This window comes from Chrysemys picta, chromosome 4, assembly GCF_011386835.1.
Source record: "Chrysemys picta bellii isolate R12L10 chromosome 4, ASM1138683v2, whole genome shotgun sequence".
NCBI lineage: Eukaryota > Metazoa > Chordata > Testudines > Emydidae > Chrysemys > Chrysemys picta.
In genome coordinates, this window is record NC_088794.1 from 146,451,717 (window position 1) to 146,475,895 (window position 24,179).

The window sequence follows — 24,179 nt, forward strand, 5'->3', positions numbered from 1 at the left end:
TCATTAACATTCACATAGAAATAGATAAAGTGGACGGACTACTTGGAAAACCCACATTTTTGACAGTAATGAACCACTGAAAAAAAATGATGTATGTTTAAGTCACATCATATACAACTGTCTAGGAAATACCACACAGGAAGTTACATGAATTTAAAAGAATTACTGCCTTTGTCATTTGTCTCATTAAATCATTCTGTCCTCCTCCCTTCTGGTCTACTTGTTAGTTTTTCTTCTTTATTTTTCTTCTCTTTTCACCCTCGCTCATGCTCTCACTCTGTCCTGTTCTCTTGCATACACTAGATCAGAAGTTCTCAAACTGTGGATCGGGATCCCAAAGCAGATCATCATCCCATGTTAATGGGGTTGCCAGGGCTGACGTTAGACTTGCTGGGGCCCAGAGCTGAAGCCGATGCCCGAGGGTGGCAGGACTCGGGCTTGGTCCCCCCTGCCTGGGACAGCAAGGCTTGGGAGGGCTCAGACTTTGGTCACCCTTCCTCGGGTCGTGTAGTGCAATGAAGTTTGAGAACCGCTGCACTAGATGCACTGCCCCAACTGTGTGTGCTCTGTTCCCAGCAGGGTTGTTATCTATTCTTCCTGACCTGCTGAGGCTTGTTAGATTCCCTTGCATACATCTCTTGCTTCTGAACGGACCATCGCATTATGTAAGTTAGTGGTGGGAAAGACCTGAGCCCTTTCCCTGGCAAATGCAGAATACAGTCCCCCACTAGAGAATGTGAAAGATACTTAACTGATACGACACATCACACTTTACCCAGAAAGCTAGTCTGACTCCATCAGTTGTCCCAGATACTGTCACAAACAGCACTGGTTGGTAATGCTTCTTGATAATCCCCAACTCAATATTTAAAATGGATATTTGGTACTTCCATTGGTAACTCCAGCCCTGCTGTCCGACCTACCACAATACGCGTATCAGTCCTTCCTCGGTAGAACCCCAGCCAAACTCATTGACCATCCTGCTACCTTCTCCAAAAGATGAGAGTTTACAGGGGTAAAAAGTCTGCCCTAATCTCTATCAGCATTGCAGATTTCCTCATGCTAGAAGTTGACGCAAACATGTGTCTGCTGTGTAACAAAACAAATTCTCAGACTATACCGATCGGCCAATTGGGAAGTCGGAAGTCACAAGAGAACACTGAACATCAACCAGCGTCTAATTACATAACAATTACATAACAAATGAGAGCAACACACTTAATGCAAATAGTTCAACTTCATGACTGCCAATAACGAGCCATTAATTGCCATGCATTTTATCCATTTGCATTTGGATAGCTCTGCTTTGAATCTGAGATAGACACAAAGTCTTAATATAGCTGGAAAGGAAACATCCTTGCTGAAGTCTCCCAACTGCACTTTGATAGGAAGCAGTCATGGAGCAGATGTTGCTTATACAGAGTATGGAAATATCAAATCACTAGACCTATTATCCAACCCTCCTTTAGCAATTTGAAGGATGTGATATCAGTAAGCACAACAGCAAACATTTTTTCCCCAAAAGTATCTGAAAAGGGGAAGGAAGCTATAATTATCGGAGCTGTTAAAAGTCTTAGTAAATGAAGCAAAATAACTGTTTTGTACACTGCTTCTTGAGGTCCCTTCCAACCCAGATATTCTATGATTCTATGATTCTTTAAACCATACGTCAAAGGTTAATTCAGTGTGTGCTACTGAATCAGTGTAACACAGCCATTCCAAATGTTACTGACAGGCAACATTTGATGGCCAAGATCCAGTTCGACCAAAATCCAGGTCTGATCCAGTTCAGATCAAATAAGAGCCAGTCCACTCCATTTTCCCCCCATGTTCAGAAAAGTGGTTTGTATATAATATTTATCTATAGCAATTTCTTTATAGTTTTTAGAGCTAAATAGTCAAATAGGAACATTTTTTTGTGAAAATTTTCATGGAAAAATTTGACCCTCTTTGGTCAAAACATTTTGAAATTAGAATTTTTTTCAACCAGGTCTAATATTTGTATATTTTTCATGCCTTTTGCTTGTCTTGCACTTCAGCAAAATACGACATGGGGGGAAGAGTTCCTGGGGATTTCCAACCAGACAAACTGGGAAGTGCTGGAAATGTCACAGGAAAGCCAGTTCTCATGACATTGCCAGCAGCTTGCTGTCGGAGGGAATGCTAGGGGGATGAGAAAGGTAGCTCTCTGAGGACCAGATTATGCCCAGGTGTGCAAAGGGTGGGTGTGTGTTCACAAGCCCTAGCACCCCTCATGCACCAGCCACAGATAATCATAGTCTCTGTACTCTGAAATCAAAGAGGCTGCTCCCCTTTAGTGCCCTGAGCAGGTCAGCCATTCCATGGGTGTCTCACAAGCTAAGCTGGTCGATCTGAGCCAGGCCATGAAAGGCAAAACCAGAATCAGACTTACCTCCTACCTCAGTAGGAGGGGAAGACGAAGATTGTTTTCTTTATTTGTAGATTTATTGGTCTCATCCATCCAGCATTCTCTGGGTATGTTTAAAGAGCTTAAAATAAAACATAACTTGCTGACCAATGTCTGTTCTAAGCAGCCTCCCAGGATAAATGAAGCATATTCCTCACCCACACCAAAGCCTGGAAAGGAACAGGCGAGTGTCATAGCAAGCCTTCTGGCTCCATTAAACCAACAAGGGAAGTGCATGTCCACAGCCGAGGGCCCTCCATTGAGGATGCCCAGCCACCATTCCCCAGATATTCAAATCTAAGGCTACGTCTACCCTACAGTCTAACTCAGCAAAACGTATGTCACTCAGGGATGTGAATATTCCACCCCCCTGAGCGACATAAGTTATGCCGACATAAGCGTTTGTGTGCACAGCGCTATGTCAGCAGGAGAGTTTCTCCCGCCAACATAGCTTATGCCGCTCATGGAGGTGGTATTCTTATACCGACGGGAAAACTCTCTCCTATCAGCATAGAGCATCTTCACCACACACACTGCCGCAGCTTAGGTCATATAGACATTGCCTAAGACTTAGCAAAACCAGGCCAACAAAACCAACCCATCTGATCTCAACTGTCAGGTAACGAAGAAGGAATGAGGTGGTGCTTAGATAGCCAGGACTCAAACAACATCAGGCTTTACAGATCAAAATGGTTATTTCATATTGCACAGCAAAGCCAACTGGAAGCCAAGGAGGGATAGCTTTAATGTGCTCCTTATGGCTAGCTGCACTAATTAAGTAGACCCTGAACTCTGCACTAAATTTAGCTTCTGAGTGGAAGTCCAGGGTAGCTCATGCAGAATACATTGCAATAATCCGATCTACAGCTCAAAGGTGTAAGACTGGTGGGGAGAACATCAGCCATAACTGCAATTTCCTAACCCAGTGCAGATGGATAAAGGCTCTTTTGGAGCAAAGGGGGACCTAGACATTCCCCCAGAATGCAGAGAAAAGCCAGGAAGGCATATCTCTTCATTTGCAGGGGCAACAGTCTTATCTGGAGTGAGTCCCACTGCAGCTTACTGTCATCCATGCCACAATTTCTGCTAATCACCAGAGCAGCTAGGAAAGTGCACCACGGTTCTGAGAAAAATCCATCACCTAGGTGCATCTCAAATATTCTCTCCTCCTTTCCCAGTAGCCTCAGGCATGCACTGAGGAGTGACAGAAGATAAACCTATGGAACCTTGTAAACAGCAGACTGCTGGGGCAGGTGAGCATGCTGATGTCTATGCTTTTTGGGGACTGCAGAAAAGTTGTCAAAACCTCCTGGTCAAAGGCACCGAAGGCTGCTGAGGGACCTATAAAGAATTATCGTGGATGGCTGACGTCTTTCCATTGCTAGAAGGTCATCCACCAACAAAACCAACCATATCTGTGCCATAGCCAGATCAAAAGCCAGTTTGACGGGGTCAAGAAGCCAGAGGACTCAAAAGCAACATAGTTAGCCCACTATTCCCTTGTTAAAAACTGGGCTACTGGGTGGCAGTGCTAAGAGACAGTTTCTTAAGCATGAGCTTAACAACCTCTCATTTGAGGACAAACTGGCACTTTCTGTATTATAGTAGTGCCTGGAGGCTCCATGCCCACTGCGCTAGGCTATACAAACATAAGTCAAAGAGACAGGCCTTGCCCTGAAGAGCTGACAGTCTAAGGCGCTATGAAATCATGTGGGAGTTGGGCACCTACCATGTTTAGGCACTTCTGAAAATACCATTAGGCCTTTCTCTGCATCTTTAGGAGCCTAAATATCTTAGAACTTCTGGCCCAGTGTAACTGATAATAAATGGCTACCTAGCACTTTGCCCATCATGTGTTTCTCCAGTCTATTCTCCCCATGCCAGTTGGGAAAGTGACTGGAATAATAACAATCCCTCTCTTCTGAAGTAATTTGTCCAAATCCCTGGCAATTACCATGCCATTTCTTCTGCCACCTGTCACTGGTCATCAAAGCGTTGCAGTCATCAAAGCTGGAGGCCCAAGTTATAGATCCCCAGAGACAGTAGTGCAAGAACCAGTCTGTTACAGCCAAATAGAAACGTAAACCAGTGCAGCATTCCTGTAGGGAATATGTTTCGTCTACTCCATAATCCCTTCTTTCCTCCATAGCAAACACATACCCCACTCTCACTTGACCTCTTGCCCTGCCCAGAATGATATTTTCATACAACCCATTACCCTGATTAGCTCAAACCAGGGATCCATTCTTGTGCCCATTCCTGGCCAATGAGACCATGAACTGAACAGGGTACAGACAGACACCGGATACAGTGGGGCAGGCTGCCCTTTGAAAACATCAACCTTCTAATGGAATCAGCAAGAAGCACGGTACGCCTGCAACAACTGAACCAGGGTGGATAACAATCGATTAAAATAAATAAATAAATAAATAAAATCATATTTTTTACATTTAAATCGGATTTTTGGACTTATTTTTAATTCAAACTAAATCCAGGTTTATTTTTTAAAAATAAACCAATTTAAGCTAAATTTGAAATTGACAACTTATCTTGAGGCCTAAGCCAATTATAATCAATTAAATTAAATCATTTCAGTAAATAAGATGAAGCAGTACACGATTAGTGCCAGCTTTTAAAGAAAACAGTGGAAGTCACTGGCTAAGCAATTGGAACCTGAGTTTGTTGAAGTTCTAAACCAGCCTTTGACAGCAGTAGCCTCTGCTGGAGGTGCAGAGAGAATATTTCTTTACTACAGTTTATTCAACTCTATCAGTTCAGTGACTAGTTCGTTCAAAGTTATGAAATCAACTGGCAGTTTAAAAACCTGCAAAGCTTGTTTTCCTCTTTCAACCTGTGAATGAAAACTAGATGTGAAGGGATGAGATCTACTAGCCCTAAAATCTTGAAGGATGCAGTGACTAGAAACCATCAATTCAATTCACTAATTACAGATAATGCTTCCTTTGTTTAATTAATCACTTATGCTTTGCTTTTAAAACTGTTTTGATAAACTTTTTTCTTATGTATTCAGCACATTTAAAGTAGTTTTATCCAATAATTTTTAAAACATGCTGGTTTTGTGCATTTGAATTGAATTTAAATTTCCATTCAAATAGAACTTGACACAAATCACAAGCAGAAAATTAATCATAATCTAGTAAAAAGATAAGCTACATAATTGAATAAATAATGTGTATAGGACATAGTGTATGCTCCTGGATAGCCAAAAGAAGCACCAAATTTAGTGTTTAGTTGCAATTCAACATGTTTTAATGGTTACCAACCAATCAGACCAACTTTTCTTTAGGAAAATAACTAAAAAGGTACAACAAATGCAAAACACGATTAGAATCGATGATTTAAATGGAGGCTTCTGGTTTGCTGGTTTTAATCGGTGATTTAAATCACTTTGTTTTAAGTCAATCCACACTAAATAGAACTGATCTGAGGGCGGGGGCAGGGATGCAGTGGACTCCCCTGAGCACCTCTGGTGATGCCAATATAAACTTGGATGTATTATTGTTTATGTTATGAATGTTGCTCATTTAATATTATAGGTTGTGTGGTGTGCCAAGTTAACACTGTAGGAGAGGCCACAACTTTAGGAATTTACTGAGTTCAGTGTTTGATTTCTCAGCCTTGTTGCATGGAAGTGTCTTTTTTGCATTTATCCTCATATTTATGCCCTCCTTAATAAACCAAAGGGACTTCTTGCACGGCAAGGCACTACTCATTGTGAGTGAGGCTGGCAGACCCTTACTTTAATTAGAGCATTTGGGAGTAAATTATTATTCTCATTACAGTAACATCTAGAGGCCCCACAGCACTAAGGGCTGTACATATACAAAGTGAGACAGTCCCTGCTCCTCCGAGCTCACAGCCCACTGGGATTTTAACACTGACTTCAGCGGGAGCAAAGTGAGGCCAACAATAAGCACTTGTGAAAAATCCCACCCCAAGAAGACGAAGGAAGCAAAATTATTCCTATGTTATATATTGGGAGTAGGGCACCGAGCAACAGGAAGTGTCTGGCAGAGGTGGGAACAGAACCCCTAACTCTTCAGTGTCAGTCTAGGGTGCTCCCTTTCCCCTGAAGGCAAAGGGTGTAGAGTAAATTTGCTTCTTAACAGTGAATACGGAGTTAAACTGTACGATATTTCCAGTTGACAAATGAAAACTCTTATGCAGCAAGATCATTTTCAGGTGGAACCAATTACATAGGCCAAAAAAGTGAGTGCCTGAATGTAATGAACTATTGGTCTGGAACTTTCATTTCTTACCTCTCTGTCATACATCTTGAGAGAGGAGCCAAAGGTTTGTACTGGTTTTATTAAATTGAGTTTTTAAAAGACTCTGCTCATTCCATTGCCAGCTGCACAGCAGAATATTTAATAATGCATTAATAACTTGAAAAGGAATTGTGTTTGGGTAGGTACAAGAACAGAGAGGGCAAATTACAGACAGTTTGTCTTTGTGAAGGCTGGCACAGTAAGAATCACATTGAGAAAAGGCAGCTCTTCACAACTGCCCCTTTGGTTTACGCAGAAAGGATCTTTAGTTTTCATTGTTTCGTGTTGGAATTTTTTTAAAGCTCCATTTACACTGCAAATGTAACCGTGATTTTGGAACCAGGTCATTTTGTAATTATCCTCTGACTCAGCCGCAACAACCATGGCTGGTCATTTTTTTCCATAATGCAACCATGTGTCGAATGAGTTTGCAACCCACATCAATCATCCTGCCTGCGTCTGAACCTGTGCATTCTGGGAAAAACTGGGCATCTACCCCATAATGCCTCATTTCGAAATCTTCAACACCCATCCACTGAAATACAGACAAATCCAAGTCGCTTTCGTTGAACTTTTCAGATTTAATTAGAAAAGAAAGCATTGGGCCAAATCGCTGGAAATCTTGAAATCTGTCAGAAAATTCTGATTCCAGTTCTTGCATGTACTTTCCAATCTCATCGACACTGACAGTGCAACGTGTCGATAGCTCTTTTATGTGTTGAAAGTAGAAGTTTGAATATCCCTAGAAAAAACTGCTAGTTTCACAACAAATGCTTTCCAGGCTTCATAAAGTTCCAGAACTGTTTGCCCTGCACCCTGGAGACAGAGGTTAAGTTCGTTAGAATGGCATCAGCCACACATGGGGCAATGTGCTCCGGGGTGTTTTATCTATCGCACAGAGAGCAGGGAGAAAGGAGAATCAATCAAACCAGTTACAGAGACATTATAAGGAGAAAGGATACACTCCTGTCTACACTGCAAAATAACAGCATTGTGATCTGGGTAGAGGAAGTCACCCATGTTCTTGCCCTGTAGGAATGACACGTGCAAGGTGCCATGGTTACTAACCAAGAATTAACATGTTGTGTGCAGACAGAAAGCATGCTTAGAGTCAAACATATCATTAATTGGTTAACTTGCAAGCTCAGGTAAGAACTGAAGTATAAGACAAGGCCTAAATGTTTTCCGTGGCCTGGCATTTGACATGCAGTCACTGAAATTTTAAAAACAGACTCTTTATAGTCTTGTAAGGAAACGGGGGGACTATGAGAAAACACAGAGCCAGATTCTGCTCTCAGCTACACTGGGGTCAATCTGGAGTAACTCCACTGAAGTTAATGAACCAGATTCTGCTCTCATTTACAACAGCGTGAGACCACAATCAGACCCAGTGGGCGTGCACTGGTGTAGCTAAGAAGAGTCCAGCTCATGATTTTCATTTCTGGACTGCTGAGCAGAATAATCAGACATCGTAACTGTCCTATTGTCTTAGGACACAAAATCGATGATGTCAATGATCCTGAGTACACAGCAGTGCCTTGAACTACTGTACCTTTAAGGGCCCTATATGGACTAGCCTTCCTTATCCTTTGTTCTCTCTTCCTCCAACTCTTCAATCTCTCTCTTCGGCATCACTTTTCCCTAAAATTGCTATTCAATCCCCAGGCCAGATCAACGTTCTTCATTCAATTTTATTCAGTCTTTACCCAGATGACCCTCTCTCCAAAGGCAATGGGAGTTTTTCCTGATTAAATATGGACTTCATAATTTTTCAGTCGCTTTTTAAAAGGGGCAGGTTTGCTGCTTGGCATCCTGTCACACTCCAAGGATAGTAGGGAATCTGCACAGTCTGGGAGCTGGGCGCTGACATTCTGATAGCCCAAAACAACAGTGACTGTAGCAAATCTATAAAGAGCTCCCAATGTTGTATCCGCAGTCAAGGGCCCTTTGTTTCTTCCTTCTCTGGGGCCTACTGGAAGTTTTGTCTAATGTCCATGTCTGTTCTCCAGCCATAAAAACAGATGCATCTATTAATGGGACACTGTAAGTTAAGTACAGAGGAAAAACTGTCACCTACTATCCTTCCCACAGACAGTATGGATTGACCACTGTCAGACTGTTGTGACCGGCTGTTAACATTGGGTTGGATTCTCGTATCATTTACATTGGTGCAAACCTAGAGTAACTCCATTCAACAGAGTTAATCTAGATTTACACCTGTTGGAATGGAGAACAGAATTTGGCCCATAGTTATTGTACTAATATATGTAATACTCTTTACTGGCCATTTTCTCAACTCTGTGATCACATAAGACAACAACAGTAGTGCAAACTAGCAATAGAGGAAGAGTGCAGTGTGATGTCCCCAAGCCATTGGAATGCCTGCTGAGCCACTCGACAGGGCGGAATCTGATCTCAGTGTGTCACTCTGAGTCCAGAGTGAATCATGGGGAAGTAAACAATACTGAAACACCACAAAGGGGACTCTTTAATGGACATCGATTGATCATATTTAAAACCTGAAACGTAACAGTGTTGAACAATAATATGCCATGGCACCAGACTAAGTGTCCTAGAGCGAGATCACCACTCCACTGAGAAAGACTTTGACCAGTTTGACGTCAGAAAGAAGCGGTACCTTTGTAGAGACGGCATGCTGAAGTCTGTGCCCTGGAACACACTGTTTAGACCACCAGCTGGACAGAAGCTATTATGGATAAAACGGGAACTTTAAAAAAAAAAAAAACCTAAACAAACACTAAGTATTTGAGGGATTTGCTTTGGAATAGAAGATTAATGGGCATATTGATTGAATCGAGGGGCTGGGACAAAGGCTGACTAGCCATGTTTATTTTTTAGCATCTGTTTGTGGACTTACGGTGCTTCATGTCCAAGCAAATATTGTGTTAAGGAAGGTTATGGACGAGCGTATGAAGTACAACTGGGTTGTCTCCAGCTGTGCCTGCAGATTGCCAGAACATGTTGCCATCAAAAAACATCAGCAGGCTTTGCCACCTCAAGTCGGCTTGAACATCAGCACCTTATAACACGGCAATTCTCATGGGTGCTCCAATGCAATCTGCTAGGGGAAAGTGACTGGCTGCCGCTGCCCCTCCAGCGGTTCTCTGCACAGAATACGATGTGCTTCCCTCAGTGGAACATGTGGTTATATAAATACACTGGAATAAAAACATAAGACCACAGCTAGAGCTCAGTGTTACACAGGAGATCAGTGAACCAGTGCAGCCATTACAGCAAATGTTTGTCAAAGTTACAGCGTAACATGAAAGGTTGGGGCTGGGCTGAGGGAACATTTTAGATACATTGCAAATCCACTCGGCTTCATAAACGTGTGCACTTGCCCCTGGCATTAAACTCGGTGAAAAGGTTCCATGAATACAGACTCTATAAATCTTTCAGCGGAATCAGAGCAGTTTGATGGCAGGCGTGAGGGCTCTGGCAATGCAAAAAGAAGTCATTGTAATGTGCCAGGAAGTAGCTCGCCTGGGAGAGGGGTGTTTGTGCAGCAAAGTTATGTGAGGGAGCGTTGATGTAAAGGAGAGGTAGCGTACAGCAAGCCACAGCAGTGGTGAGGTGAACTAGGAGCAGGGAGCAAAGGCAAATGGAATAGGAAGGGTTAGCGTGGAGAGAGAGACAAGTACGGGGGCTTCCCAACAAAAACCCAGGATGAAGAACAATTCTGAGGAATCCAATCCTGTCAGATCCATCCAGCAAAACACACTTCTGCTAAATCACCTGGGATAGTCTGCTGAGTTGGACGCTTTTTTGCATTCTGTGTGACTTCAAAAAAAGTCTCAGCATTTCAGAAAATGGAGGAATTATTTATAATTCTCTCCATATTTATTTCTATGCATTGTGACAACACTTAAAGGTCCCAATCAGGATCTGAGCTAGGCTCTGTGCAAACATAACAGAAGGGACAAGTCTTTGCACCAAATCGTTTAATGGTTTCTTTTGAAAAGTGGGCCGAGCACTTTAGAAAAGAGAGTTACCTTTTCCGTAACTGGTGTTCTTTGAGATGCGTTGCTCATGTCTATTCCATTGTGGGTGTATTTGCTCGCCACATGCACCGGTGCCGGAAGTTTTCCCCTCAGCAGTATCCGTAGGGAACTGGCTCTGGCGCCCCCCTGAATATGCCCCTGGAATCACTGTGAGGTCGTAATAGGTCCTTATGCACGAGGTGATCCAATTGGAAATCCTCTGCGAGGACCCTTCAGCCTATCCACTGTAGCAATGAAGAGTTGAGTTGATTTACGGAAAGGGTTGGTACGTTCTAAGTAAAAAGCCAAGGCCCTCCAGATGTCCAGGATGTGAAGACGTCTCTCCTCACTGGTCTTATGCGGTTTGGGACAGAACACTGGGTGGAAGATGTCCTGGTTCATACGGAAGGTGTAGACCACCTTTGGCAGGAAGGCCAAGTGGGGCCGCAACTGAACAGTGTACGGCGGCTCTGAGATCAAGGCTTTAATTTCTGAGACCCGTCTCGCTGATGTCACCGCCACCAGGAATGTGACCTTCCATGACAGATGGGAAAGGGAGCAGGACCCCAGAGGTTCAAAGGGCAGGCCAGTGAGCCTAGAGAGGACCAAGTTAAGATCCCACTGCAGGACAGGAACCCGCACCTGCGGTAAGAGTTTCTCCAGCCCTCTCAAGAAACTGACTATCATGTCACGGGAAAACACCATCTGTCCTTGGATTGGCAGGTGAAAAGCAGAGATGGCCGCAAGATGAACTCTAATGGAAGAGTGTGCCAGGCCCTGGTTCCTCAAATGGAGCAAGCAGTCCAGGACAGCCTGTATGGAGGAACGTGAGGGAGAGATGCCCCGTTCGGATGCCCAGAGGGAAAACATTGTCCACTTCGCCAGGTAAGTCAGGGCTTCCTACTTTCCAGGAGGGCCTGTTGGACTCCTTGCATCCGCTCCTCTGGGTTCAGCCACGCAGCATCCATGCTGAGAGGTGGAGAGACCCGAGGTTGGGGTGTAAGAGCCGACCATGGTCCTGCGACAGTAGGTCCGGTCGGTTGGGCAGGGGTCAGGGAGGGGCCATTGACAGGCTCATGAGCGGTGCTGAACCAATGCTGGCGAGCCCATGCTGGGGCAATCGTGATAACCTGCACCTGGTGTCTCTTGATCTTTGCCAGGGCCCTGCTGATGGAGGGAACGCGTACATCAGACTCCATGACCATGACAGGAGGAAGGCATCAGGGAGGGAGACCTTGCTCAAACCCTGTTGAGAACAAAGCCGGTGGCATTTCCTGTTCTGTCTGGTAGCAAACAGGCCCACTTGGGGAGCTCCTCACCTTTGGAAGATCATGCAGGCTACCTCTGTTTGGAGTGACCACTCGAGCGAGACTGTCTTGGTCAGGCTCTTGGGGACCGACGGCGTTCAGTGGCTCTGCGTCGGATACCCGGCAATCCACGCCTCGTGCTACTCGACTGGTACTGGGACATCAAATGGGACCTGAAGCTAATACGGACCAGTTGTTGAGAGGATCGCCCTGAGTAGGGCGACCTCCTTGCAGGTGATGACGGCTCAGTGATTGGCAGTCCCTGGTGTCAGATTGGTCCCGTGATCAGTACCGGGCCCTGGGAGACAGTCGGGGCTGGTCCCGGAGTTCTTGCTAAGTGGCACATGCCCCAGAGGGTCTGCGCCAATCTATCAGCGAGGTACGCCTTGAGTCCCTCAATCAGTGCCCCCAGTGTGGGGACTGAAGAGGGCTCCGCTGAGACTGCCTCTCCAGTCCTGAGGTGTGACGGTTTTGGGTGGGTGAACGCTGGCTGGACGTCCCTCACAATGGGGATCGGTACCGCTGAGGCGGGGACACATGCATAGATCCTAACATGGGTTTCCCCCAAGACCGGGGTACCACAGGAGCCGGTGAGGGAGGCACTGGGAGCGTCAGGATTTCTTGAGCCACTCGAAAAGCTTCGGGCGTCCACGGCACCTGAAGCTGGCTAGGGCCTGCACCTCTATCTGGGGTCGCAGGCAAAGCATGGGATGGGCTGCACCGCTCGATTTGAGCTGGTGCCCGACTTCCTGAAGGGGGTGTTGAGCTGCCTGGGACAGGTCGTGGCTCACCCGCAGCCCCCTCCTATCCCTTGCGGGAGGTAGGAGATCTTCCCCTCCCAGTCTTTTTCAGCTTCTTCTCCGGAGCTGTGGAGGGGGACTGGTGCCGGTTCGTGGATGGCGCCGGCGGAGGACTGCGCACAGTGGCCGCGGAGCTTGGTGCAGAGTCAGACTGCTGCTCCGGTGCCGGAGTGAGTGCTGACTCCATTGGGAGCACTTTCAGATGGATATCGCGCTCCTTCTTCATCCTAGGTTTGAAGGTCTTGCAAATACGGCACTTGTCACTTATGTGCCCTTCGTCTAAGCACCTTATGTGGTCTGTGAATCACTGACAGGTATACACCATTTGCAGCTATCGCAGGGCTTAAAGCCTGGGGACTGGGGCATGCCCCGTCCCCGGGCTGAGTCCCGTTTGGGACAACGAAAAGTTGAGAACTACTACTAAGGGTGACTAAGAAACTACTAACTATATACAACTATATTACAGGTTTTCAAAGTTCACAAGAACAGGAAACGAAACAACACTAGCCGAAGCAGCAGACGTTCCAGCACCGTCACTGGTGGCAAGAAGGAAATGAGGGTTGGGGGAGCCATGCGGGCGCCACTCTAGGGGGCGTCAGAGCCAGTCCTCTACAGATACTGCTGAGGGGAAAATTTCCAGCACCAGTGCATGTGGCAAGCACACACACCTAATATGGAATGGACATGAGCAAGCACTTGAAGAAGAACTTAAAACTTTTTGCCGGGTATCTCCACCTGCAATGATTCACCTGCTGCAGACAGAATGTTATAACCATCTTCTCAGAAGCTACTTCCCCCAACCTGGTTTTGCCTTATTCATGTCTGTTTTCCCTTAGTATTCTATAGTATTGCAACTTTTTTTTATGGAAGGGGACCCCGAAATTGCTTTGCCCCAGGCCCCCTGAATCCTCTGGGTGGCCCTGCACCACTCTGGTCTCAGGTCTCTTCTTCCTTAGCAGAGTTTGAAGCAACTGCTTTTCAAACCAGATGATCAGTGCCCCCAGTCTTTCTGTTCCTCTTCAGCTACTCAGAAAGGGCATCTACAGCAAGCTCTTCTCCCTCCTCTCCCAGAGACTAAACTTGTCCCCCCTGTGTCGTACCTGCCCCATTTTCAGCCCATAACATAAGGGACCAAAGCACTCTTATAATTTCAGCATTGCCAACACAAAGCGTTCAAGAACCATGAGTCGCCCCCCCCCCCAAATCACAAGATTTTTAAAAACAATAATAAATTTAGGGATCCTTTTATTTGCCTTCTTGTTCTGAGCCTTTCCAGCACACATCTGCCAGCTGGCCTGGTCACATCTGGCAGCTTTCCAGCACAGCCAGGAAGGCTAGGAATTTGCTTTTATTTAACAAAAGCTGAGATTCTCCCATGATCACCAGATTCCGGGAGCTGGGGCTTTAAGAATGCCAAATATTGCGAGATTCGCGATCAAATAGCGAGCACGAGCAATGCTGCAGTTTACAGAGCAATCTCATCTAGCGTCATTCCAAACCTGCACACACTGGGCCAGTTGGTGCATGCACCATGCCGGCAGAGGCATTATCCTTCCTGGAGCTTGCCCATACAGGGAAGCATGCCCATACAGGGAAGCATGCCCACTGTGCCACACCTAAGGAGGGTGCAGAAGGCACTCCCTGCGGGTCAGTCGGGGGAAGGGATGACCCTATAGTCTCCCTCCCACTTTGGGGTGGCTCACACCCTGGTGGGAGCTAGCAGGGTGCAGTCCCTGGGATCAGGAAACGGCAGGGAGTGAAACTGTGCCTGGTCCCTGGGATGCACCTAGTGGAGAAAAGCTCCCCCTTATACCCTTTTGTGCCCAGGCACAATATGCCCCATTCTTTTTCTAAAGAGAGAATAAAATGCACATCTGCCTGTCAACATGGACACTTCCTCTCCACGCACTGTAGACACTCCCCCTCTCCTTTAAATCTCCCATGCATTTAAAAACCTACAGGATCATCTTCATCACCAGAGACTGGTTAGACGCCTTGGTGTAACGCCATGGATACCGGGGGGGATGTGACCAGTGCTTGCTAGCTCACTGCAGAGGTGTAATGAACATATATTTTATTGTGGCTGGTTTAAATCCTTCATTCAATATAGGCCTCAATGCAAAATATAGTACCTGAGAGAAGGGCTGCAGTAACATTCAGGACCATTAGGAAGCTAGTGTGGCAAAAGTGAAACAGGCTGTGGTCATTATTAACTTAGGAAGCACTGGCTATGCAACTGGATCCTTCGCACGGCTATTTTCACGATCAGCCTCTCACTCACCCTCCCACCAGGGCCTAATGAAAACGATCCCCTCTTGGGTGACTAGTCTGTGAAACAACCTAATAGAATTTTCTGCATAGCAGGTACTTTCAGCAAGAGCCATTTCATTTCTGCACTAGCTGAAGATGTGGCAAAGGGGGGAAGTCGGACAGGAATCTCAACATACATCATGCCTGGAGCACTTGGGGTCTGACCCTTCAGCAAAGAATCTGTGCAGCAGGAGAGAGCAATGTTCCTGCCACATGGCATTCTATGCACCAGCCAAATATACATAGGAGCGCCTACACCCCATGGGGATGGGCACTTTAGCAATGCACGTAATAACGGTAATTCATAACAATCATTGGGGATTTGAAATTCCACCTGAAAGAGGGCACTAGTTACAAGAGCTAAGGAGAGAAAGAATAGCCGTTCTTTCACCCAGTTACTGACCCATGAGAGGACCTTCCCTCTTATCCATGACTGCTTAGTTTGCTTAAGCGCCATTGGTGAGGGACCTTGTCAAAGGCTTTCTGAAAGTCCAAGTACACTATATCCACTGGATCACTCTTGCCCACATGCTTGTTGGCCCCCTCAAAGAATTCTAATAGATTGGTGAGGCTTGACTTCCTTTTACAAAAGCCGCGTTGACTCTTCCCCAACATTTTATCTATGTGTCTGATAATTCTGTACTTTACTATTGGTTTCAACCAATCTGGCTGGTTCTGAAGTTAATAGGATCGCCTTTGGAGCATTTTTTTAAGTGTTATATTAGCCACCCTCCAGTCATCTGGTTCAGAGGCGGATTTAAGCGACAGATTACATATCACAGTTACTAGTTCTGCAATTTCATATTTGAGTTTGTTCAGATCTCTTGGGTGATACCATCTAGTCCTGGTGACTTATTACTGTTTAATTCAACAATTGGTTCCAAAACCTCCTCTATTGACACCTCAATCTGGGACAGTTCCTCAGATCTGTCATCTAAAAAGGGTGGCTTGCGTGCAGGGATCTCCCCCATATCCTCTGCAGAGAAGACCAATGAAAATAATTCATTTAGCTTCTCCACAACAGCCTCAATTTCTTTGAGCACCTCGATCATTCAGATGCCCCTGTTTGGCAGGTTTCTTGCTTTTGATGTACTTTAAAAAATGTGCTATTATTTATTGTATCTTTCGCTAGTTGCTCTGCAAATTCTTTCTTGGCCTGCTTTGTTATACTTTTACACTTAACTTGCCAGAATGTATTCTCGTTTCTCCTCACTAGGATTTGATTTCCAATTTTGAAAGGATGCCTTGTTGCCTCTAACCACCTCTTTTACTCTGCTGTTTAGCCACGGTGGCATTTTTTTGGTCCTCTTACTGTTTTTTTTTTAAATTGGGGTATACATTTAGTTTGAGCCTCTATTATGGTGTTTTTAAATAGTCTCCATGCGGTTTGCAGGCATTTCACCCATGTGACTGTTCCTTTTAATTTCTTTTTAACTAGCTTCTTCATTTTTATGTAGTTCCCCTTTCTGAAGTTAAACACTACTGTGGTGGGTTTCTTTGGCATTTTCCCCCCTACAAGGATGATAAATTTAAATACACTGTGGTTGCTATTACCAAGTGATTCAGCTATAGTCATCTCTTGGACCAGATCCTATGTTCCGCTTAGAACTAAATCAAGAATTGCCTCTCCCCTTGTGGGTTCCAGGGCAAGGTGCTCCAAAAAGCATTTACTTAATGTGTCTAGAAATTTTCTCTCTGTATCCCTTGCTGATGTGACACACACCCAGACAATATGAAGATAATAATATTGCAAGATTTCAACTGAGTTTTCTGCCTTTGTAGCCTCCTTAATCTCCCATAGCATTTCACAATCACCATCATCATCCTAGTCAGGTGCTTGGTGGACTGCTATACTCTTATTGTTCAAGCATGGATTTTCTATCCACAGAGACCACAAAGTCTTTAAGAACCATTCTAATGCTCTCAGAACTTTTCATTGTGGATTTCCACAGGTTGACAGACAAGTAAGTTTCTTTACTGCAAGCCGCTTTCCCTCCAGAAAGCTACCTCTACATTCTGTACAATTAATGTGTTCAGAGTCAGCAAAAGGGATGACCTGGAGCACTTTCTAAATCTGCTCCCCAGCGAAGGCCTGGAGATTTGTGTGGGAGATAGTTGTGCAACCAGAGGGAGAGAGAGGGTGGGCTTGTCCAAGGGCATGTGGAGATGGATGGGTTAAAGGTGGGGGGGACAAGGATGAGCTCAAGCTTCCTATTATGGGAGCAGGGGTGTTTGGGGAAGGATGTCACCTTCTCCATTAACAGTACAGGCACTTGTGCTCATGTAGCAATAGAGAACATGGCCCTGAATATGAAGGCCAGCACTCAGTTGGGTCCTGGGATCATTTTGAGGCATGGGAGGTGGAGATGGAGGTGTCCGTCAGTGCTAGAAAGTAAGAGCATTGTAAGCGGGAGGTGGTGAAGGTTGAAGGTAGGCAGAGGAGCAAGGAAAAGGTATACAGGAGGCAGGGAGAGGAGGGCAAGTGTCTGATTTGCTGAGATAGAAACCTGGTTTTGAAAAAAAACTAGCTGGACTGTCTTTGTAAAACCCTGGTACCCACTGTACGAAGACACAACGGTTCCTTGTAATCTATCTTAAGGAAGGTCTCTGTGTACAGACTGCCCTTCTTCAGGGTAAAAGGCGTGCCAGCCCCCGTAACATCCTTCAACACAAAGAGCAAGCGCCAGTCAACAGAGCAGGCTCCAATCATACTGGGAAAATGCTACATTTGCTCTCCACCCAAGATGTAAGCAGGCACAAAAGTTTAGGTTGGGGGTAAATCGGGTAAATCGCCACACAAAAGCTACATAAATCTCTGTTTAAAAATGCCAGTTACCATGCCAGGGCATATCTGCACTATCCAATTCTGGGGCCCACTGTGTAGGTCCCACTGAAGTCTGTGAAAGCTTTGCATGGGGAAAGACGGCAGAATTCTGCATCATTAGAAATAAAGAACACTGAAGACTGCACGGGTAAGAGCCACAGATTACCAATAAGAGTCATCTCTCTGCCTAATCGAGATAAAGGCTAATGTTTTGAAAAGTGCTCATCTGAATTAGGAGCCATGTCCCATTTTCAAAAAGGACTTAGGTACTTCGGAGTCTTGTTCCATTACTTCCAATGAGACTTAGGCACCTAAGCGCCTCAGTCGCTTTTGAACATGAATCTTAGGCACTTCTGAAAATGTTACCCAAAAACTGGGGTTAATAGCGTGAAAGGAAAGTGGCAGCCTTCAACAACGGATGTTTTTGCTCTTATATAGCCTCTTAGCTGTTCAATCTTTGTTCCAAGCAGCTTCGTGTTCAAAATCCTACAATATGCAAAACAGCAAAATGACTATTCTGGGCAAACAGGTATAAAGAAGGGTTTTTCCAGGGCCAAGCTAAAACTGGCCCCCTCTTCTAATATGATAAGTGCTGCAAGGAAATGTTTTCCTGTGGGGCGGACATGCCACAGAAACGTGCCGGAAACGGCTCTCGGCAGTGGTTTACGTTCATGGTACTTACTTGTGCTTGTATTAGTTCCGATAGTATTGATCGTAGTGGGGACAGAAGAAGAAGAGTAGAGGGGCAAATGGCCGTTCTCACACCCCAGGTTTTTGTCCTGCCAGCTGGAAGCACTGACACATATCCCAGAATCTCGAGAGTTCTGCCACCCATTCAGCTTGTCGTCAGAGTTCTGTCTTTGGTGATAGTAATGTGTCTGTCCATAATCCACAGAATCGGACCGACCTCTGTTTTGGCTGCCAAAACTACCCGATGTGCGATCCTCCAAGTGATTGAGCCACATGGCCAGAGCGCTCCTGTCTTCCAGTGAAGTGGCAGGATGGATCAAAGCATAGGACAAAAGCTGCCTGCTCTCTTCTATGTGTTGGTTGTGTTCAATCGAATGAGCCAGGATTTTAGGCAACAGTTTCATGTATTCCACTTTTGCTTCAATGTTTCCTGGTTTCAGTAAAGGCAGATGGGTTAACAATAGGGAGATCACTTTATCCTTGGATTCCTGTTGCCATTGGTTAATGATTCCTGTTGGAGGGGTAAAAAAAAAAAAAAAAAAGAGTTGTGAAATCAGCAAACAAATATAATAAATAAATAAATAGATTCCTACAAGGTACATATAACGCTACAAAGAGATTCCTGTGCGTGATGCCCTGCGCTATGTGGAATTCTCTTTTATGGCACATATTTAAGTAACTGTGATTTTGGGTGCCCAATTTGAAACCCCTCAAAGACGTCTGATTTTGAGGGGCCTCAGCACTTTTTGAAAATTAGGCTCCTTTTAAGATATCTCAAGTTGGACACCCAAAATTACCACTGATTTCTGAAAATCTTAATATAAGAACATAACATAACATAAGAATGTCCATAGAGGATCAGACCAATGGTCCATCTAGTCCTGTATCCTGTCTTCTGACAGCGGTTAGTGCCAGATGCTTCAGAGGGAATGAACAAAATAGGGCAATTATCAAGTAATCCGTCTCCTGTTATCCACTTCCATCTTCCAGCAGTTGGAGACTTAGGGACACTGAGAACATGGGGTTGCATCCCTGACCATCTTGGCTAATAGCCACTGATGGACCTATCCTCCACGAACTTATCTAATCCTTTTTTGAACTCAGTTGAAAACCCAGTTTTGGCCTTCACAATATCCCCTGGCAACAAGTTCCACAGGTGGACTGTGTGTTGTGAGAAAAAGTACTTCCTTATGTGTGTTTTAAACCTGCTGCCTATTAATGTCATTGGTGACCCCAGTTTTTTGTGTTACATCAAGGGGTAAATATCACTTCACTTTCTCCACACCATTCCTGATTTTATAGACCTCTATCATATCCTCCCTTAGTCTCTTTTCTAAGATGAACAGTCCCAGTCTTTTTAATCTCTGCTCATGTGGAGAATTTGGCTAGCAGACCAAATTCTGCCCTCAATTACTCTACTGACTTGAATGAGGTTGCACTGAGGTAACCAACGGCAGAATTTGGCCCAACGTTTTTTAACATTACATGTTATACAGAAAACAGTTTCATGTGCTAACGCACTGAAATACACCTTCAAAGACACAGATTAAAAATTACATTCAGTGAAGGGAAAAACGAATATTATTAATGCATGAAGTCCTAGAGTTTAAGGCCAGAAGGGATCACCAGATCATCTGGTCTGACCTTCTGTATATCACAGGCCACCAAACCACCCAGCACCTACACACTAATAACAAAATTTGTCTCCTCTGAATGTTATGTATAATTGCAACTGAAAACCGTGGAATGATTTCACTACAGAAGCACCAGCTGATTACTTCTTTGTGAAAGAAGTGGACAGTTTTGAGAGAGAACCTACAACAACTACTACTACCCATGCCCAACACCTAGCCTGTGTAAACTGTCAGAGGAGCTCCATCCATCTATGTCAGATGAAGATTTGGCCCTGTGTTCGTAAGAATGTCCACACAGCATCGAACTAATTCTTCAGAAAAGACAAGCGCTGGTACTTGGTATTTATGGGATGCAACCCCATAAATATTTCTGATTGGCATAATACAATTATTTACCTGAAGAAGAGCTTTGTGTAGCTTGAAAGCTTCTCTCCTTCACCAAAAGAAGGTGGTCCAATAAAAAATATTACCTCACCCACCCTGTCTCTCAAATATAGAAAGTCACTCCAAAACATACTATTAAAGGCTCGGATTCTGCTATAGAATCTATGCAAAACTGGCCCAAAATTTGTGCACTACACTTATATTTCCTTGTACGAACGTTGATAGTTTCTCAGAACATAATACCCACTCTTATCAGCTTCAGATTCCTGTTTAAAAGCAAACAACTGTTTTAGCACAAAACCACTAGATGGCTTTCTGGAAACATTGATCATTCCAACTCAAACTTTGTGCAGAGATATTTCCTCCCCTCACCCCAGTGTAACTCTACACTTTGTATTTCTTCGATATCACTTCCAAATTGTCTGATTTCTCTTTGCATATCAAACTGACAGAGGTGTGAAATGGATTTAGTGACAAAGCTATACTAACTCGAGCAAAAAAGAAAAATGTTTAATTGGTTAACAGAATTGTGATTTGAGTACATTGCATGTGTGTATAGGCCAGAAAGGCCAGCAATTTCACTTTTGCACATCATTCCGATTGTCCCAATGGGGCTCCCATCACTCAGAGGTAGTGACTATAAGCATACAAGATAGTATCAGTACAAAAATCTGGGGATGAGTGGTGGGAAGAGGTCCATGGGGCAGGGTTGCTGGAGGAGAGGAGGAAGAGCAATTTCCTTTGCTTTTCCCTGTGGGCGGGTGTTCTCGGCATCTATGATGACCCACTCCATTTCCATCATCTCTAATTGACGTGGTTTAGGAACAAACTACCCCCATGAGCTATTTATTCCAGAATTGTCTATACAGGGTTTCTTGCACCTTCCTCTGACGCAGATGGTGCTGACTGTTTTCAGGGACAGGATCCTGGACTAGGCAGGCCACGGGTCTGATGCAAGTATGGCAATTTTTATGTCCTTATTGTCATGCAATACTTTATATCCGCAAGCCGAGAGAGTGAATGTCACACTTAGAGCCCTGCGCGGATACAAAAAGGTGTATCTGCAGCTGATCCGTGATCTGCAAAAACCGTCTGTGGATTTCCAGGGCTCTAAACAGCTCCACAGGTCATTGTGCAGCAGTGACCAGTGGTGCTGGAACTGGGGGGCAGGGGGGAGAGGGGGCACCTGTCCACTTTTTATAGGGGCGGACCCCTCTCCCTTCCCCTCTTCTTCTCCCCCAAAGGACCTCCGCAGCCAGACCAGTGTGGCACCCAGCTGGGGAGCCCGGGCAGCCGTGGGGAGCCGCCGTGGACAAACCACCTGCCCGTGGTGCGGAGGGAGGCTGAGAGCCGCCCCTGGCTGTGTCCCTGCCCCCAGGCTCCCCGCGCGGTTGAGGACAGTGACGGGTCGGCAACTCCACGCCGGCTCCCCACAGCTGCCCGCACGGCTCTCCCCAACCGGGCTCCAGCAGGGTGTGTGTGTGCACGCGCGCGTGTGCCTCGAAGCCTCAGCCCGGCCACGGTAAGAGCCAGGCAGGAAGCTGTGAGGAACCGCAGCGTGGACCCTCCACCTGCCCTGGGCGGGAGGCCTGGGGGGCAGAGACACAGGCTGGGGGCTGCTCGGGCCCCCCGCCCAGGGCAGGTAGAGGGTCTGCCGCTGCTCGCCACAGCTGCCCTCCTAGCTCTTACCATGGCCGGGCTGCGGCTCCGAGGCCCCCTCCCCCGGCCGGAGCCAGGTCGGGGAGACCTGCACTGGCAGCTGTGGGGGAGCTGCTGTCCGCAAAAATGGTCCACATATATCTGCATCGGAGACCCGCGGATATAAAGCAGATACCTGCGGATTTGCAGGGCTCTAGTCACACTCACTATCATGGCATATCCTCTTAGGGGCACCTCTCAACGCCTCTCTCTACCCCGCGGCCAGAGAGCCCCTACGGAATGACTGGAGCTACTCCCTCTTGAGTAGATCCCCCCCACCCCCCGTGCAGCACTCACAAGTTACGTTAGCTGTAGCCCAGTGATCAAGAGACCCCTTTTTGGGAATGCTAGCGCAAGACAAAGAGCTGCTTGGCACTGCATTGTGATAGGTCTGACAGCGGAATAATGGTGTGACTTTGCAGGCTCACGTCACAGCACCCAGACTACAGAAAGAGGGGTTTAGTTCTGTCTTATCTTTGTGGTCACAAGAGGTGTGAATTAAAACTAGTTTAGTTATTTCAGTGCATTTTTGTGCATAGGCCTGCCTTAAGGTCCTGTCTAGACTAGGGAAATGAGGTGGCACTGCAAAAGTGTCAGCTAACAGGTGTTTAATTAACATGCTTTTAAACACCATTTACCACCTAGAGTAGACAAGGACAGTGGCTTGACTGACTAGCGATCATGTTTTTAAACACAATTATCTCTGGGCAGGTGTGCATTGCAATCGGAGATGTGACTGCATCTCGGGTAGGCATATCTGCGCTAGCTTAATTCTAGCTAGTGTGTCTACAAGTAGCAGTGAAAATGTGTTGGCAAGGCCCTGGCATGGGCTAGCAATGCAGGTATGTGCCCAGGTACAGCCAACGCTGATTCTCTACTGCTGTTTTCAGCTGTGCTAGCCAGAGTAAAGCTAGCATGGGTATGCCTAGGGCAGTGGCTCTCAAACTTTTTTACTGGTGACCCCTTTCACATAGCAAGGTGTGACCCCCCTTATAAATTAAAAACACTTTTCAATATATTTAACACCATTATAAATGCTGGAGCAAAGCGGGGTTTGGGGGTGGAGGTTGACAGCTCACAACCCCCCCGTAATAATCTTGTGACCCCGAGGGGTCCCGACCCCCATTTTGAGAACCCCTGGCCTATGGGATCTGCAATCACACCTGTAACTGCTGTGAAAACATACCTTTTGTCTACAGCAGGTGTTCAATGGTGTTTTAAAATGCATCATTTAAAATGTGTGAACTTCTATATTTGCTAAATACACCTCGTTTTGCTAGTCTAGACAGAGCCTGCAAGTTTGCGCCCATAAAATATGCACCAGTAATTTCCCCACATGCATCTGAATTGCGGTTGCACAGGCAGCTGTAACTACTTGATTGTGGGCAAAATGCACTTTGATTTGCACCACAATTCTTCTTGGGGGCTCACAATTGCAGGCTTGGAGGCACACAAGGGAAGGCTGGGCTCACACTTGCTTGAATGCTGAACCTAAGTTGGAATTTTCATAGTCTCAAAACTTATCTTAGGGTGGAAGAAAGGAAGACAAGAAATGGAGGCAGTTCAGAATCTCTCAGACATTGAGCCAGTTCAGATTATTTCAGGCTCCTGTCCAAAGAACTGGGGCTGGGCCATCCCCCCTTGTAGAAATGTAGGGATTAAAAGGGCACAATTTTACTCTACCCTCATTTTACAGAATATTTTCTATTATTTCTTGCCCACAAGAGTTTAGCATTGTTGTGTGGAAAATTCAGCAGAGAGACCAGCTGTCTATCCGGTGGGGCATTCCCAGTGGTCCGCCAACTAGATACTTC

General features: G+C 45.6%; 1 protein-coding gene across 19 annotated transcripts in view; it reads right to left on the reverse strand.

Annotated features, from left to right (window-relative positions):
* Positions 1 to 24,179, reverse strand: part of SAMD4A (sterile alpha motif domain containing 4A) — a 225,753-nt gene that overhangs the window by 64,645 nt on the left and 136,929 nt on the right. For 18 of the 19 annotated variants that reach the window (XR_010601162.1, XR_010601163.1, XM_065595749.1 and 15 more), the window contains one exon: positions 18,642 to 19,160. Coding sequence is in view for 17 of the 19 variants with exons in the window: in XM_065595749.1 (XP_065451821.1) it covers positions 18,642 to 19,160 (519 nt within the window). In the remaining 2 variants the exon portion in view is untranslated. Of the gene's footprint in view, positions 1 to 9,595; positions 9,621 to 18,641; positions 19,161 to 24,179 lie in introns of those variants that run through there. The other variant, XM_065595750.1, reaches the window with a different exon arrangement.